Source organism: Tachyglossus aculeatus, chromosome 9 (assembly GCF_015852505.1).
Source record: "Tachyglossus aculeatus isolate mTacAcu1 chromosome 9, mTacAcu1.pri, whole genome shotgun sequence".
In the NCBI taxonomy this organism is placed as follows: Eukaryota; Metazoa; Chordata; class Mammalia; order Monotremata; family Tachyglossidae; genus Tachyglossus; species Tachyglossus aculeatus.
In genome coordinates this window covers 49479147-49497870 of record NC_052074.1, presented here as the reverse complement: position 1 = coordinate 49497870, position 18724 = coordinate 49479147, and the positions used below count along the sequence as shown (strand labels likewise).

At 40.7% G+C, this 18724-nt stretch overlaps 1 protein-coding gene across 6 annotated transcripts in view; it reads left to right on the top strand.

Annotated features, from left to right (window-relative positions):
- Positions 1–11766, top strand: part of KCNH7 (potassium voltage-gated channel subfamily H member 7) — a 318392-nt gene extending 306626 nt beyond the window's left edge. For all 6 annotated transcript variants that reach the window (XM_038751859.1, XM_038751858.1, XM_038751857.1 and 3 more), the window contains 3 exons: positions 2261–2429; positions 9418–9610; positions 11413–11766. In XM_038751859.1, the coding sequence (XP_038607787.1) occupies positions 2261–2429; positions 9418–9610; positions 11413–11679 (629 nt within the window). In that variant the 3' untranslated portion in view covers positions 11680–11766. The remainder of the gene's footprint in view (positions 1–2260; positions 2430–9417; positions 9611–11412) is intronic.
- The last annotated feature ends 6958 nt before the right edge of the window (positions 11767–18724 follow it).

Sequence of the window (18724 nt, the reverse complement as noted above, 5' to 3'; positions counted from 1 at the left end):
TCCTGGTATGCCACCCCATTAGCTACTTTAGCCAGTGAGAATTTCTATTTTTTCGAGCCTTCTGAAATAGAACCTATGTTTAGCCTAAGGAATGAAGACTCTGGGATAGTTCTAATATGGTGTTGAAGTAAATGAGGAGCTCCTTGTGGACAGGGAACATGTCTACCAACTCTGTTGTAGTCTCCCAAGTGTCTAGTATAGCGCTCTGCACATAATAAGCATTCGCTAAATACCATTGATTGATTAATAGAAAGATGATGATGACCCACCTCCTCTCCGTTTCCTCAGTATTGGAACAAGAAAAAATGACCTCTAGTTGCCCCAGGAAAGGTTTGTGGCAGAGCTCAACAGGGCAATAGAAAGAATGCCAAAAGCTGGACTCTTACCTGTGTTTGGGTTACTGAAGAGAGCACAGGCCTAGGAGTCAGAAGAAGGTCATGGGTTCTAATCCCAGCTCTGCCACTTGTCTGCTGTGTGACCTTGGGCAAGTTACATAACTTCTCTGAGCTTCAGTTACCTCATCTGTAAAATGGGAATTAAGATTATGAGCCCCATGTGGGACAGGGACTCTGTCCACCCTGATTACCTTGTATCTACCCCAGAGCTTAAAACAGTGCTTGACACGTAGTAAGCACTTAACAAATAACATGTTAAGCGCTTAGTACAGTGCTCTGCACACCGTAAGCGTTCAATAAATACGATTGAATGAAATGTGATTGAATGAAATAACATCATTATTATTATCATTATTATTATTATTATTAATAAATCCATCTTAATTTGGACAGCATTCCAAAAGCCCAGAAGTATATCATGGACACTGATGAAGTTTCTCATAGATTCAAACTGGATCCTTATTCCCATGACTGGAATAGGCTCTGTTTTTGCAGTGAAAAACAAGGCAAAGGAATACACTCCTGGCCTGAAAAGGAGGAGACATTTTAAAATCAGCATTTGACCCTTCCTTTCTGTAGAGTCTGTGAGAGAAGCTTGTCAGCAGGGTGATAACTCATCAACCAGGCAGCCAGGAGTCTGAGCCTTTGACTTAGTTTCCAGGTATTAATAATGTTTCATTGCATTGCAAATTCACCTCAGTTAACTTGCTAGCATGCCCATGTTTACTGCTATTGAAGTTATTTTTTCATCTACTGTGAAATTGTGTAACTTTATAACACTGAGTCCATTGCAGTGCTGCTAATGTACCTAAAATAGTGAAACACCAAAGACTAAGAGAGCCTCGCTAATAGATGTGAAGAGAGATGGGAGAGTTAAGTGGGGCTGGGAAAATTTTATCATAGACGAAGTAAGAATTGGGTTTTTACCTGTGTCATTTTACATCGGTGAGTGCTTCTTGTTTCTTTACCTGTCTGCTACTGGCTGCTGGGCCCTGAAGAATAATCACTGTGGTATTTGTTAAACACTTACTATGTGCCAATCATTATTCTAAACACCAAGGGTGATACAAGATAATCAGGTCAGATATGGTCCCTGTCCCAAATGGGACTCACAGTCTAAGTAGGAGAGAGAACAGCTATTTAATCCCCATTTTACAGATGAGGAAACTGAGGCAGAGAGAAGCAGAATGATTTGCCCTAGGTCACACAGCAGGCAAATGGCAGAGCTGGGATTAGAACCCAGATCCTCTGACTCTTAGGCCCATGTGCTTCCCATCAGGCCATGCTGCTTTCCGTATCAGTTTTGCGGGGCTACATCTGCTTTAGTATTATTATTATTATTATTATTATCATTATTATTATTATTATTATTATTATTTTAATTCCAAGTCAAATTCCAAATCTCCCTCAGGCCATTGAGCTCACACCAGTCTCACACTGGGTTGTCCCGTGATGTAAAATCTGGGTTGTGCTGGACACAAGAAGAAAGTAGGATTTATTTTGGACTTGAGAAGAAGCCACCGGTACCAAGGAATACTGCTCTTTGTAAAAGACCGCTTTCCCAGTGCTCTTCTTTAGGGTATGGAAAAGTGCAGAGGGAGTCATATTGAAAGTACTGTCATTTTTAGGCAGCAAAGCCAGGTTAAAAAATGCTCTTTAAGTAGTTATTCTCTAATCAGTGCTATGTTTTCACCATCCAATCTAGACTCTGAAAGTCTAACACGAGTGAAAAGTATATGTTTCTTGACTGGTATTGTGTGAGCCGGAACATAGAATGTAATATATTTCTTGCTTCCAAAAGCCTCACTGGAAGGACTCAATCCTGCAGGCTCATGTATTCATATGCCTCTTGCTGTCTTCCACAGACGTCACTGATACAAGAAACTGGGAACGAGAAAATTCCCGAGCACAGCAGGATGCGTCTAGTCCTTCAGCCTTACACCGTGTTACGTGGGGAATCTGTGAAACGGAAAGCGATCTCACGTATGGAGAAGTGGAGCAGCGGCTAGATCTGCTTCAAGAACAGCTCAACAGGTAGGAGTCACGTCATAACTGAAGGTAATATGAATTGCCCAGTAGTTCTAAAGTTAGCATGTCCTCCGGCAGCAGGACTAGTGGCAAATGCCAAGAGTCGAAAGATGCTGACATCAGAGACTTTCAAACGTAAATGCGAAGAACCAACACGGCCAGAGATTGAGTCCTACCGGAACCCTCCCCCTGATATCCATTTTTCAGGTGGGTTGCAGATAGTGAGGTAATGCCCACAAATAAATCCACACTTCCATGCTCCCAGCCCTTTATGGCTCATATTCTGTCTGTCCCATTCTTAGAAAAGAGGATGTTAAAAGAGCTTTGAAATAGGGTGGAAGCACCGGTTCGACTGTCTATCTTAAAACCCAAGGGGTTTTTATCTTAAGCACATCTGACTTCTGGACATAGGAACCTTATTCTATTAGTACCTCACCTCTCCCGTGGAAGAGGTACCATCATTTCCATGGTCAAAATGTTGCCTTTATAAATTACCTGGTCTAATCCCATGATGAATAATTGACACCTTTTCCTAGGAGGACCTGGTGGCTCAGCTGCATGCTTTATAGGAGCTATAATTGTTGATAAACTCTTCAGAGTATTTAGTCATACAGTATAACTTGCCATGTAATTTAATTTAATTTCTTCCTTTGGTGAGGTCTGCATCCTGTTACTTTTCTCAGCCAAAATTTGACTCTGACGGATACGGATTCAGGATTTTAAGCCTCTATCTAGGCGAGGGCCACACTGCTTTGGGGAGGAACAAATTGGTCCAGACCTGGTGGATGCTTTCTTAGCAGCAGAACTGCTGAATATGGGACAGGGCAGAAGAGTGATGCCAGTGGACATTTTGGGGAAGCAAAGTACTATGTTCGTTGTCAGGGAGAGGAATCTTCCAGCTAATCATCCCCATTAGATTGTAATCTCTATGAGGACAGGTACAATATTTTCTACTTTTGTTGTATGTCCTCAAGTGCCTACTGCAGTGCTCTGTACAACGTTGATGCTCAGTTAATGCAGGTGATGATGATTTGCTGATCTCTCTCAGGCCAGTGTTCTAGCCATTAGGCCGTGCTGCTTCTCAACTGTTGTTCCAACGGTTCATCATTAGAATAGGGAAAAAGGGTTTAGGAGGCAAATACCCAAGAATGCCTGGAGCCCCTTGCCTCACAGAGGCATAGTCAAGATAAGTTGAAGCACTAGGGAGGAGGCAAGGGCTCATCCTCTTACGAACATTCAAAAGTGAATGTCAAAGGACGACATGGAGGCTGGGAACGACAAGAGAACATAAAAAGCCTGGGAATGTTTTGCAGGTATCAGCTGAAGGACCATAATACAAGTTCAATTAGCACAGTTTTGCTGGCACATAATGGTACACCTTGTTAGCAAGAAATGAAAAGACTTGTAAAAATAGGTCTTTTTTGTTTTAGCTTGAAAATGGCAAGCACAGGGAATTGTTTTTGAAGACAGAGCTTATGACTCGATCCACCAAGTATGACAGAAGCTTAATGCCAACAGTGGCCAAATCCAATGGCCATTACTCCATCCTAATCATCCTTGTCCTTTCTTCTGCCTTCGACACTGAGGACCATCTACTTCTCCTGGAAATACTATCTAACTTTGGCTTCAATGAGATTATCCTCTCCTGGTTGTCTGCCTACCTCTTTGACTACTCAATCAATCAATCAATCAATCGTATTTATTGAGCACTTACTGTGTGCAGAGCACTGTACTAAGCGCTTGGGAAGTACAAGTTGGCAACATATAGAAATGGTCTCTACCCAACAGTGGGCTCACAGTCTAGAAGGGGGAGATAGAGAACAAAACAAATTAACAAAATAAAATAAATAGAATAGATATGTACAAGTAAAATAAATAAATAGAGTAATAAATACGTACAAACATATATACATATATACAGGTGCTGTGGGGAAGGGAAGGAGGTAAGGGGAAGGGGATGGAGGGGGGAAGAGGGGGAGAGGAAGGAGGGGCTCAGTCCTTCTCAGTCTCTTTCACAGCCTCCTCCTCTGCTTCCCACCCTCTTTAACTGTGGCATCATCATCATCATCATCAATCGTATTTATTGAGCGCTTACTGTGTGCAGAGCACTGTACTAAGCGCTTGGGAAGTACAAATTGGCAACATATAGAGACAGTCCCTACCCAACAGTGGGCTCACAGTCTAAAAGGCAGTCCGTCAAGGTTCAGTTGTGGGTGCCCTTCTATTCTGTATCTACTCTCACAGCTTCAACTATCATCTCTACATGGATGATTCCCAAATCTGCCTCTTCAGCCCTGACCTCATTCCTTCTCTGCAGTCTTGCATGTCCTCTTGCTTCCAGGACATCTCAACTTAACATGTCCAAAACAGAACACCTCGTCTTCCCACCGAAACCCTGTCCTCTCCATGACTTTCCTGTCACTGTAAGCAGCATCACCATCCTCCCTGTCTCACAAGTTCGTAAACCTTGGCATTATCCTTGACTCATCTCTCTCATACATCTCTCTCAGAGAAGCAATGTGGCTTAATGGGAAAAGCACGGGCTTGAGAGTCAGAGGTCATGGGTTCTAATCCCGGCTCCGCCACTTCTCAGCTGTATGACTTCGGACAAGTCATTTCACTTCTCTGGGCCTCAGTTACCTCATCTGTAAATTGGGGATTAAGATTGTGAGCCCTGCATGGGACAACCTGATTACCTTGTGTCTACCCCAGCTCTTAGAACAGTGCTTGGCACATAGTAAGCACTTAGCAAGTACCATGATCATTATTATTATACAACCCATACATTCAACCTGTCACAAAATCCTTTTGAAATTACGTCTCTAGGATCCAAGTTACCACACAGATCTAAGCAGTCATTATTTCCCATCTTGACTACTGCCTCAACCTCCTCGCTGACCTCCCCACATCCTACCTCTTCTCTCTCCAGTACATACTTGACTTTACTACCCAGATCATTTTTTCTGAAAAAAAATTCAGTCTCTCATCACTCCTCAGAAAGCTTCAATGTTTGCCCATCCACTTCCACATTAAACAGAAATTCCTCTCTATCGGCTTTAATCGTATCTCTCCCTCCTACCTTATCTCACTGATCTCCTTCTACAATCCAGCCCACACATTTCAGTCCTCTAACACCAGTCTACTCTCTGTACTTCCATTTTGTCTATCCCACCTCCAACCCCTCGTCTACATTCTTCCTCAGACATGGAACTCCTTCCCCCCTCGTATCTGATGGTCCACAACTGTCCAATACTTATTTAAATATTGTACTATTTCTCCTATCCCTAATCTATTTTAATGTCTGTTTCCCCCTGTAGACTCTTAGCTCCTTATGGGCAGGGATCACATCTACCAACTCTGTATTTTACTGTCCCAAGCACTTAGTACGGTGCTGCAGCATTTTCCATGAAAGACGTGGTGATAATAGGTATGGGTTGTTTTTTTCTAAAATCACAAACATTTGCTCACTAAAGTCATTATGGAGAGCTGTTAATGTTTCACATAAACCATTAAATCGATCCTCTACCCACTACCAGGTCTTCAAGGACATGTTCATATAGCTAAGGGTAACATGGTGCCTAGCCTTAGCAAGAGGAGATATAGCAGATGTACCCACGGGAGAATCATGCTCACTGCTACTGCTGCCAGCAATACATTAGTAACAGTAGGTTCAAAATCCTCTACATTTTAGCAGAGCTTCTGATGCTTTGAAACAGGATTACGCATTTCTTCATTTCCTCACCCCTCTTCCCCCACCCGAAAGACTCATTCCTTGTCCTTGGTTCCTGAATCAGCTGAAGGATACAAAAGGTCCTCGATAATATCCTTCTTATCTAGCAGCTGTGTGCTCTAGGCACAGCTACTGTCAGTGACTCAGAGTAGGGCAGAGATAGGCCTAATTTTAAAGCTTGATATTTCCTGGGGTGGGGAAAAAGAGCTTAAAAATGTGAAGCCAGGGAGAAGGCTAAAAGGAGGAGGTCAGCAGGGAATCAGTTCAGCTGGAGGTTAGTAGTAGCAATCCAGGACTGCCCCAAATAAAAAGGCAGCTGGAAAGAAACAGAGTGCTCTGACCATGTTCTTCAAGCTCCAGGCACTGGAGAAAGCTTGACTTAAAGTGACTTTATGATCACTTTACAGATAGAGTCCTATAGAGCTGGCCTTAGCACTTGATCTGAAGAGTGTAATCGTTTGGTAGGATGGTTCATTTTCAAATACAATACTCTTGGCTATTTTCTACCAGATACAAAAAAAAAACTGAATTTATTTCCACCCGATCAATCCAGATTCTTTTTTAAAAAAAATCCCTCTGTTTCAGCATGCCCCATACCCCTCCAGCATGTTACTTTAACAAATAGCCAAAAGTGGTTTCAAACTAATGGTTTCTGCCTGATTGTCCATATATTAGTATCTGAATTTGTCAGCAAAGCCTCAGTCTGGTTCTTTTGAGTTGATTTTGTGTCACCTGGGTTATCACTGCCACAATGATCTGGGCTGAAAATGTAGGTGCTAGAACTGGTTAGTTACTTTCATTTGCGTCTGTGAGTAGATGTTATTTGCGTCTGTGAGTAGATGCTAAAGTAGTGTCAAATCTATTGTTTCTCCTAAATGCAGTCAGTTCTGGCATTACATGGGTCAGATGTAATCACATTTGGCTAGAATGTGATCACAAAATTAGATCAAGTTCTTTTAACAACACGTCAGTCCAAATACAGTGTGGTGCAATTTCAGGAGAAACAGTTGTGCACATGTGTACAGCATTAGACACATCATGTGTATGTACTGTAACACAATTTCTCCTGAACGCCAACATCTTCAAGAACTCAACTTCCCTGTCACAGGAGAACAATCTGTATGTTGATGTACTTTCCTCGGACCTAGTTTAGTGAATGTATGTTCTCTGACTTTGGTTCTACAACTGTGTTTAATTCGTAGTGCTTAGACCAGTGCTCTGCAAACAGTAAGCACTAAATATATACTATTACTACTACTACAACTAAAGTTGTGTGAGTTTAGAACATTAAAGGAAAGAGATTCATTTTGATTCAAGTAGATCTTGAGCACTTAAAAAGAAACCTGAAAAAGTATTTTTCCACTCTCCCACTTGCTGAATGGCGAGCTCTGATGAGTACCCACTTATTTAATTATCTCCTAACTGCTTGGACTATCTGAAATAGCTTCAGTTTGATAGCAGTTCAGTTCAGATAGCCAGTATTTGGGTTTTAGGCTTTCCAAGACATACGGAGTTTTAGAAGATGGAAAAGGAGAAAGTCTCAAATGACTAGCCTCATTGAATCAATCCATCAATGCCATTTATAGAGCACTTTACCAAGCACTTCAGAGAGAGTACAGTATAATTCAGTTGGTAGACTGGGTCCTGCTTTTCAAGAGGCAGGGGTTTGTCTTTTACTTCTATTGTCCTCTCCACTCGCTGTTTACAGTGCTATGTACACACCAGAAGCTCCATAAATATTGCTGATTGAGGAAGAAAGCACAGATTTTTGACAAAAGCTTTGCGTTTCACTTCAAAGAAAAGTCTGGCAAAGTGAAAATATCCCACATTTTTTTTTCATGTTTACTTGTCTGTTTCAAGTCAAAGACTAAATTTTATTCAGACTGATCAGTGAAAGTGAGGTTTAAAACAGACAGCAGAAATTAGCCCCATTCCACAAAGCCCCCATTTTTTTTTCATTTTTTTAGTAGAAAGAAGGCCAAGCAAGGTGATAAATGAAGCATTTAAATACATCTCCTCAAAAGACAGGAGCTAATGATTAGCTTGTGTAGTAGTAGTCATAATAGTATTTATTAAGTACTTTCTGTGTGCAGAGCACTCTACCAAGTGCTGGGAGATAATCTATAGATGGAAATTAAACACAGTCCCTGTCTCTCAATCTAAAAGTATAAGTGGGGAAAAAGGGTTAGAGATAGACACATGAGGTGTAAAGAGACATTAAAACCCAAAGCAAATACACAAAATAGGCACCATGTCTCGGTGGGGATGGAAAGAGTCGTCTAAGAGCACGTGGGAGCAGTTTTCATCCACAGCCCAGTGTGCACAGAGCATACCAGGAAACGGGATCCTTAGTGGAAGGAGGTAAGGCACCACAAAAATGCTTCTATTTTTAGTAGGTGGTTAAACATCCAGAGAAAGAAGGTTCAGACTGATTGTATTTTGTAATTTCCCCTAAATTTTAATGAGAAATAAATTAAGAGTCTATCTGGGTATTTATGAGCTGTGGAAAAATTAATCTGATTAGTGCCTGAAAACCAGATGGGTCATAAATACAAGGCCCCATACAGGTTTCACTCTAGATCTTCACCACTGAGTCCTTTGATCTGGAAAATCATTTAAGACCCAGAAGGGCAAGAAAGGACATTTTGAGGAATCACTCCCTGGCTTATCCTGCAGGACTGTAGCTTGAGAAGTTGTTTTGATTCCTTTGAACCTGGACTTTTTCAGTTCTTTTTAATGTAGGGGGAACCTCAGTGTTATAGAACTACAGTATACAAAGAAAAGGTCAAATAGGAAAAGGGATTTGTTTATCCTTCCTTGGTTTTCCAAAGAGCGGAGTAAAATCTAATATTTTAAGCAGAACATCGAGAGTACAAAGGAAAACAGATCTGAGACTGTCTGAAGAAGAGAGACAGTCTCAGAGTCTGCTACCTCCTAAACAAAAGTGGTTTATTATGATTGTTAACTTTCCATGCTATTTTAATGAGCATATTTCCTAGGTTTCTATTTAGGGCCAAATCCTTCTTTCTAAGCAAGTGAATCTAGGCAAACACCTAGCTGGTAAGAGACTAACTGTAAAGCGCATATGTCTCAGGGCTGCCCCTCCTGTTTTTTTCTGCAGCAGATCTCCTATTTTGCTGGAAGTACAGAGTGAGTAATATTTACGGAGCTTCTAGTGACTCGCTGAACTAATTGGGACCGAGTTAATTAAGATGATGAGAAGTCCAGGTGATGGCATTAACCTAATGTCTATCATTACTTTAGGCTGGAATCACAAATGACCGCTGATATTCACACCATCCTGCAGCTACTGCAGCGGCAAGCTACCGTAATCCCCCCAGCTTACAATATGGTAACAGCAAGCGCAGAATGTCAAAGACCAACTCTCAGAGTGATGAGGACTCGTCATCCTGTAGCTTCTATTAAAACAGACAGAAGTTTCAGTCCATCATCACACGTAAGTACTGTACTTGGAGCAAACTGTAGATACAGCAGCTCTCAGGACATCATTGCAATCACCTTGCTACTGAATTTACGGAACTGCCATATTTTGGGGGCTAGGACCCAGATATAATATCTGCAGTGGTGATTCACTGTGAAGCATTAAATTCTCAAACTGCCATAGCCCAGTCCAAACAAGTCTAGACTAAGATGAACTCAGGCATAGTCCTAAACCTTTCTTTAGCGGTCTCAGAAAATCAGTGCAAGGCTCTTTAAGCAATGAGGCTGTTAACAGTATATGAGACTGTGTTCTTGGAGGAAACTAACCGAACTGTAGAAAAATACAAAAGGCAACAATAAATGGTGGAAAGTGTGTGTAGTACTTTGAGGAAGGGAGAGTTAGGGATTTAGCAGTTTTTGTTGTGTTTTCCCCAGAGAACTGATGGAGCCTTTGGTAAGCCAACTCTCTCTTTCTTTCACTGACTCCTAGCCCTCTATCACTTTGAATTTTTAGTTTTATTTAACTTGAAATCAGCAGAAATGGATGTTTGATGGATATCAGTTCTGCTTCAGTGTGTTTCTCTAGAACAAGGTGAGAGCTAGGGCCCGCAGAGAGAAAACAGAGGAATGCTGAGAGGGTCCCAGAGGCATAACTTACCCAGGTTGGTAGTTTGTTAGTGGGAGCAGCAGACGTGAGCTATGAGAGGAATGGAAATCCGGCTTTTTCCTGCGCTCCCTTCATTCAGCCTTTAAGATATACAGACCATTGGCTTTACGGGGCATAGGAAAGGAGAGGAGTGAAGAGTCCTTCCTGAGCTCGTTGTGGGCAGGGAACTAACTCTGTTATATTTGTATATTGTATTCTCCCAAGCGCTTAGTATGGTGCTATGCACACAGGTACTCAAATATGATTGATTGATTGATAGATTGATTGACTGAAGAGGGTATAAGACTAATGGGGAGGAATGTGGCAGTAAATAGGTTTGAATGAACGAATAAAAGACAGAGCCTTCAAGACAAAAATCTGCCACTTTCCTGTTGTATGACTGTGGGCAAGTTACTTAACTTTTCTGTGTCTCAGTTTCCTCATCTGTAAAATGGGGAAAACACAGCTCTCTCTCCCTTTTAGATTGTAACTCCCATGTAGGACAAGGGCTGAGGTCAATCTGATTATCCATGTATCTATTTCAGTCCTTGAATCGAAGGAACTAACAAACTGAGCACTTAATAAATCCCAGCATTATTATTGAGATCTGTGGTTAGAAAATCACACTGAGCAAGAATAACTTTCCCCAGATCTGCCAGATTCTGGACTTGACAAGGAATCATTTTGGACACACTTAACAATAATATTCCGTCTTTCCTTTTTCCACAACAGTGGGAGCCGGTTAGGAAGATAATTATAATAATAATAATTATGGTATTTGTTAAGCGCTTACTATATGCCAGGCACTATCCTAAGTGCTGGGGTGGATACAAGCAAATTGCAATGGACATAGTCCCACAGTCCATTTACAGATGAAGTAACTGAGGCCCTGAGAAGTGAAGTGGATTGCCCAAGGCCACACAGCAGACGTGACGGAGCCGGAATTGGAACCCCTGTCCTTCTGACTCGCAGGCCTGTGCTCTATCCACTAGACCAAACGGCTGGGTTGTGAAAGAAACCAAATTTAAGGAGGGAAAGATGACACTAACCCACTTGGTTTTCTCAAACGATTTGTTATATGGTTTGAAATGGGGCTGGCTAGTTTATTACCTAAACATTAGCAAATGAAAATATTTTTGTTGAGTCCTCTTCCTTTCTTTCCTTCCTCTCAGGGCCCAGAATTCCTAGACCTTGAGAAATCGAAACTTAAATCCAAAGAATCCCTCTCCAGTGGGGTGCATCTGAACACAGCCTCGGAGGACAACTTGGCTTCTCTTTTAGAACAAGAACATGACCGGTCTTTAGAGTTTCACCCTCGGCATTGTAAAACTTACCTTCACCCAATTAGGCACCCTTCTTTGCCTGATTCTTCCCTAAGCACTATAGGAATCTTGGGTCTCCATAGGCATGTTTCTGATCCTGGTCTTCCTGGAAAATGATCATTTTATACTATTTACTTCACATAAAATGTAAGTGCTTTTAATGGCTGTTTTCCTTTTTGTATTTAAATCCTCTATACTTGACTCAGGGGCTAACAAGGTACCATTATATGCAAAAGTACTGTATATTTTCCTAAATTGAAGCTTATAAGGTAAAGTTGAGCAGTTAGGATGTAAATATACATAAGAACTCTTATGTTCCAAATGTTAAAACTGCCAGCATCACAAGGCACCTTATATTTTTTATTTTTTTTAAAAACACATGCATGTTCAGAAACTCCAGTTTAAGTTGCATGGAGATAATCATTTACTGCTTTCACTGAAATGGTGTTTAGTTGTGCAATTGCCTTCCAAGCAAATAGAGGCCAGAAAACGAGCATGCTCACAGACAGGACTCAGGATTTCTTAAAGTCTCCTGAAGTTCACATCAAAAAAGTTGCTATTATCCTTCAAGCATCGATCTCTTTATTGTCAACTGCAGTTATTTCACGGCTTAGTAAAAGCCGTGCTAAAATGCCTTTCCGAGCATTACCTCCTCCAAGTGAATGGAAGCAGGTCAGTTTCTTAACAGGCCAAAGCACAACATGACCAAACTGAAAGTACCCTCCCTGATTGCCTCTAGCATCCATATTAATGGACTCATTTCCAATAGCAGGCATTTCCCTGAACTCGAAAGAACAAGAATCAACAAACTTACTTTGTCTCTCCTCTTCCCCCTCCACCCCAAAATTGTTAGTAGCAACACTGGATGAGTAATTCTAGCACTGGAAAAACACACTGATACTAAATGCAAGTGCACTTTAGTACAGAATGCCCATTGTCAACATTGTGGCTAAAAAACTGCATATTTTTGTTTCTCTGTAAAAGGAAATACTTTTGTAGCACATTCTTTAAAAATGCACTGTAAGTGCATTCAGTCATTAGCACCTGCAGGATATAGTGTGGATAATACAGAAAATGTATTCCTGGTTTTTGGAATGAAAGTACCAAGAACGGTATAACTAACTTTAGTTTTGTTTTTGGTTAGTGATTTAGTTTTTCAGTCATTTTTTCACTGTCCAGATATGGAAATGTGGTGTAATGTATAAGCCTACAAATTTATTTCTAGCTGTTCTTGCAGGATTAAAAGATACCACCTTGTTCCATAACAGTAAGTTTTTTTGTTGTCCAAATTTGAATACCAAACTCATTCCAGGCTTGATATACAGTAATCACCCAATCAAGACAGAGCTATATGAGATGGATAGATATAAACCAGGGGTGCATCCTTGCATAATCTGCATTCAAAAAGTCTTGGGCTGTCATATTCACTTGTTCCAATGCCACGTACGTAAGCACAAACACTTCTGACATTGCATTGCACTGTATCCAAACAGAACCCCTAAATTCCCCAACAACTTGCTAGCCAAAATACTTAGTAAAAACATGTCTTTATGGCAGATCTGTGTGTATTTCCATTTCATTTTATTCTAAAGCTTTAAGTGCTGAGGCTGTGTGAGAGGAGAAATAACCCATTGTTGCGAAATTCTTTGAATTTCTAACCATGGTCCTGGAATTTTATGACTTGAACCCTTGTGAAAAATGATTCAAAATCGGGGAAGGATCTCATCTAAAATCTGGATGAGGCAGGTTTATGTGAAGTGATTTTTTTTCCACTGTATTTGTGATTTGCATTGTAACTAGCCAAGCAGTCGTACGCTCATGCTAGTTCAGGGTGGCTTGATTGACAGCACGCTGGGATTATCCCTCTACCAACTTGCCCAGGCTCTGACACTGATGGAGAGTCACACCATTGTGGCATCGGGTAGAAAAACAGGTTTTAAGTCTGGAAATGCAGACTATCGGTCAATCAGGTGGCACTTCTGACCTCCAAATTTTTGATTCAGGCTCAGGGTTGCAACTGGGCTTAGGTTGCAGCCCACTGTTAGTGTTGTTTGTTTGTGATTTCTTAGGGGCTTTTGTCATGCATGAGGCTATTAATCTTATTTAAGTGGCTTGTTTAACCCTGCGGAATGAATTTGAATTTGGACGGGGTAGCCTCCTGCCGTTTTGACTGCTTGGTAACGTCACAAGCGGGCATTTTGCATCTCTATTATTGAACCCACTGGGGTTTTAGAAACTTAGTTGATACTGGAACCTGGCATGAAAAAACCCTTAAAGAACACATGCTAATAATGGTATTTTAGCTTTATATTAATTGCTCATCAAAGACCAGAAGGGAGACTACCTTCTTGCCAGTAAAGATGGGATATATCATGCTGGTTTTTGCTTTTCAAGGCTATTTGCAGACAGTGAATGTTTCCTGGGGCAAGGAACCATTTTCCTTCCGTATGACTTTGTTTTGGGGATTATCCTCAGGAAGCTTGTGTAGATTTTTGCTGGTCTATTCTGCGATTCGTCTTTGAGATTAGAGGCTGGAGCAACAGTTGCAGAGCTGTAAAGATGTAATTTACTTGATCAAGTTGATATTTTAAACCAGAAGGAAAGGGATGTTGGTTTGGGTAAACAGAGGTCAATATGCATATCACTGGCAATCTAGGAAAATTCATTTGTTACCTGGTGACTGCACCATTAGCTCAAGGATAATGTTTGATGGGTGGCTATCATCAGATGTATGGTATAGTGGATAGTGCATGGACCTGGGAATCAGAAGGTCATGGGTTCTAATCCTGGCTCCGCGACTTGTCTGCTGTGTGACTCTGAACAAGTCACTTCACTTCTCTGGGCCTCAGTTCCCTCATCTGTAAAATGGGGATTAAGACTGTAAACCCCATGTGGGACAGGGACTTTCCAACTCTATTTGCTTGTGCCCACCCCAGCACTTAGTGCCTGGCACATAGTAAGTGCTTAACAAATACCAGAATTATTATCTTCCTTTATAAAAAAAAATAATGAAATGAACAGTTCCTCTCAGGAGTTACCACTATTGAATAGCTCTAAATTTTCAAAAGTGACAATAAATTGGAGTCTAGATGGATCCCAAAGTGACTTTGATTGACTCATCAAATCGCTCTATCTCAGGAGGGTTTCCTTAAAGACAAAAGAGAAGGAACACAAATTCAGGGCAGAGAAAAATCTGGCAATTATAGTCATCTGTAACTGAAAGATCAATCAGAAATGTAGTGGGTTTTTGTTTTTTTTTAATCTATGGTACTCCTGGATATGACATAACAAAAGGTAATAGGCGTCTTTCATGCTCTACATCCAGTTCTTTAATACAAGTGTTTTTATTCTGCATTTTAGATAGAATGCTGTTAGGGAATCATGCAGTGTGGTATTGGAAGAAACAATTGTGCATAGGAGCCTGGAGTGCATACTATGGTGCATTTTCCTTTATTCAAGATTCATCAGGAATATGACCTCCCATACATGCTTTTGAAGAACTAGGTGTGTTGGCCAGGCCATGATCCCCTGCTGAGGTGTCCTCCTATGATGAGGGTTGTGGAGTAACTAGAAAGGGTCCAAGGATAAGCACCAAAAAATTAGATGCACAAAAGATTCGAAAGATGGATAATGGGATTTATGAGGAAAGGCTAGAGGGTTCAGGTATCATTATATTCTCCCAGGAATAAGTACCTTCAAGAATATGAAATAATTATAAGGAAGATGTTGACCAACTGCCCTCCACCTTAAGATGGCAAACCTATGGGAAATGGGCTAAAATTGCAGGGAGATTGTTAGTAATAGGCTGGCATTTATTGATTATATATTAAATGAAGACAGACACATGGGACATGTGGGATTTCTATTTCTGGAAATCTCTAAAGTCAGATAGGCAACAACCTTTTTGGATGCTTTAGTCATTAACTTGCCTCTAAATATGAGATGTCCCCAGTGACCACTTCAGGCCACTTTTTCTATTTCTCCCCTATGATTCTCTGATTCTGATGATTTTTCATGCATACATTGTGAGAACCTTCTATTTGAGAACGAAGGTGATTAAGCTGAAGAGGAATCCAGTTAGGGCTGCAGCTACAACCATATGCACTCTAATTGCATATGACCATGTTCAAAACCAGTAGCTGATATTCATTTCAAGGGCAGAATCATTTTAGTGCAATTGTTTTCTCATATTAGCCCCAAATCATGTATCATCTTCAAAATTTTGCAATCAAGCATGCACTGGCTGTGCATTCAGATGCATGTCCTTCAGAATGTGTTATACTTCTTGTTGAGAACATATAGATGAAAGAAAATAGTTTTGCCATTATTGGTGTACACCGGTGGTTCACCCAGCCCACTTATCTGTCTCTGAGAATGTCAGCAAAACGATTTAGAGGAACCAAGTGATGTTACCATCTAATTTTTTTCACTCTTCTCTCTGTACTCCTGTCCCTCTAGTAACTCATACAATGGCCCACTCATCCAAGAATTTAGACAAACCCCTTGATTTTGCAAGAGATTAGCGAGGGAATAGCGGGAATGGGAGAAAGCAGCAAAGCTATACAACCTTCCATAATTTAGCCATACAACAAACATATGCCATACATATTGTGTTCCAAGTGTTTTACTTGTTTTATTCCTGCACGTACCCTCAGGAGCTTGAGACAGGAGAATCAACACAACACCTGGAAAGAGAAAACAATCTATTTGCCTCTTGCCCCCCACCCGTATTCCATTTGAAGCAAGTTTGGATCTGATTCAAAGTGGAAAAATCACTGTCTGGCAACTGCTTGTGCTGTTGTACTTCCCAAGTGCTTAGTACAGTGCTCTGCACACAGTAAGCGCTCAATAAATACAATTGAATGAATGAATGAATGTTGCCATCTTCCCTGCTTTCAGGGTGGCAGCATTGCTGACAAGACATGCCTGCTCTCGCCCCTCTTCAATAGCATAACCTGTGCCTGCAATATGCATACACAGCGCTTAGTACAGTGCTCTGCATACAGTAAGTGTGACTGAATGAATGAATACACAAGGAAAAGGGCAGGAAGCACAGTAAAATGACCTCCCTCCTTATACACACACCCAAGTGTCCTAAAAAGGTTTAATCTAGTCTCATCCTGCTATCAGTCGATGGTATTTACTGAGCGCTTAATAATAATAATAATGGTGGTATTTGTTAAGCGCTTACTATATGCGAAGCACTGTTCTAAGCGCTAGGGAGGATACAAGGTGACCAGGTTGTCCCATGTGGGGTTCACAGTCTTAATCCCCATTTTACAGATGAGGTAACTGAGGCACGGAGAAGTTAAGTGGCTTGCCCAAGGTCACACAGCTGACAAGTGGCAGAGCCGGGATTATTGTGCTTAGTGTGTGTATTGTGTGTGTGCTTATTGTGTGTAGAGCGCTGTAGGAAGCATTTGGGAGAGTCCAATAGAGTCGGTAGACACGATCCCTACCCGTGAGCTATCTGCAGTTGTTCTACACTCAGGCAAGTTTAGTATTTCTATTAATAATGATTAATAATTAAACTAGAGGGTTAGTATTCCACCCATCTTCCTTGAGCACCACTCCTTTTCAGGTTGGCTAGTCTGCATATTGTTTGGATGGCTGGGCTTTGATTGCTCCCACTGATGCTGGAAGGCTGGACAGCCATCCCCTCACCACATCATTAAATGCATCCCCTTTCAATCAATCAATCGTATTTGTTGAGCGCTTACTGTGTGCGGAGCACTGTACGAAGCGCTTGGGAAGTACCTTTCCTACCTGGAACTCCAGGAAAAGCTCCACAGAAACCAGGCTTATGAAAAAATGCCTCCAAGAGCCAGGCAAAACAGGGAGGGATGGCACTTGTTTCTGGGAGAGGTTGTTGTTACTACTGTCCCTGATCTTTTTTACCATATTCAGTACATCCAAAAGCAATAGACATGTCCATAACACGACTGTCATTGTTCTTAATGTTGCGCTCGCTACTGGTTCCCTTATTCTGCTTGTCAGGTTGGCATTAGCTTTCCTAGGGCCATCTTACATTTCATATGTTTAAAAATGTAAACTGAAAACACGCCACGGTAATAGTAAAAGTTACATATGACTGCTGTTGTAGATCCGGTGACAAACTCACGATGATTATTTTACCTCCAAATTACCCCTTTAATTGAATAGAGTAAGTTACAAGAACAAATATGCAGGCACTTTTGCTTATTTATAGTGGTCATACAAGTTAATATAGCCACATCTAAACTCTAAAATAATACCGAAACATCATTACATTGCCATGGAATAACATTTTTAAATAACCCCAGTTTTTTGTGGAAAGCTCCACACATTTCTTTACCTCATTAAAAGTTACTGGAATCAGTAATGAACCTGCATTTTAGAAGCACGTCTATGTAAGTCCATGTAAAAATCTATACTGACAGTCAAAGTGTGTTTTGTTTGCCTTGGTGAATGCATCTTGTTTTGCTGTTATTTTTACTTAGTTCATTATGTTTTATTCAACTGTTCTTCTTGATCTGTCAAATTTTATCCCAATTTAAAATTTTCACTTGCAATTATTACTGTACACTCATGTATTTTAACAAGGTTAACCAAGAATACTTTTATTTTCACTATAGTTTTATCTGGAATTAAATCGAGACTAGTTAATCCTATTATCCAATGAGCAATACGGCACATCTTAACAATATAATAATTTGAATACATTGCACCCTTGTCCAAAGATTAAGGTGCCTAAAATTTCTCAAATTTTCCATACCAACTCTCTGATTAGTTAAGCAAAATTTCTGCTTGGAAATGTGTTTTTAGACTCTTATCAGTAAGATGTGACCCTCTGTCTTCAGAATAATGGGAGAATTAAGTTTATATGGGGCCAAATTCATGTGAACTTGAATTTAATGTGTGTTTGCAACCAATCTCTGCAGAGTTGAGTGAGCAAACCTTTGAAAAGGAGAGAAATGAACCACAATGAATATCAAAAGGAACTTTAAAGCCCAATAAAGTCTTGCATTTGCAAGGAGTGTTCTCAAAATTGATTTTAATCACTACAAAAACACCTCACTACCTTTTGTGATTTTAGTAGTAAATACTGTGGAATGTTTAAGAGGTAATAATTTACCAAAATACATTATACCATTCCCTGTCTTGACTCATACATGTAGCATGA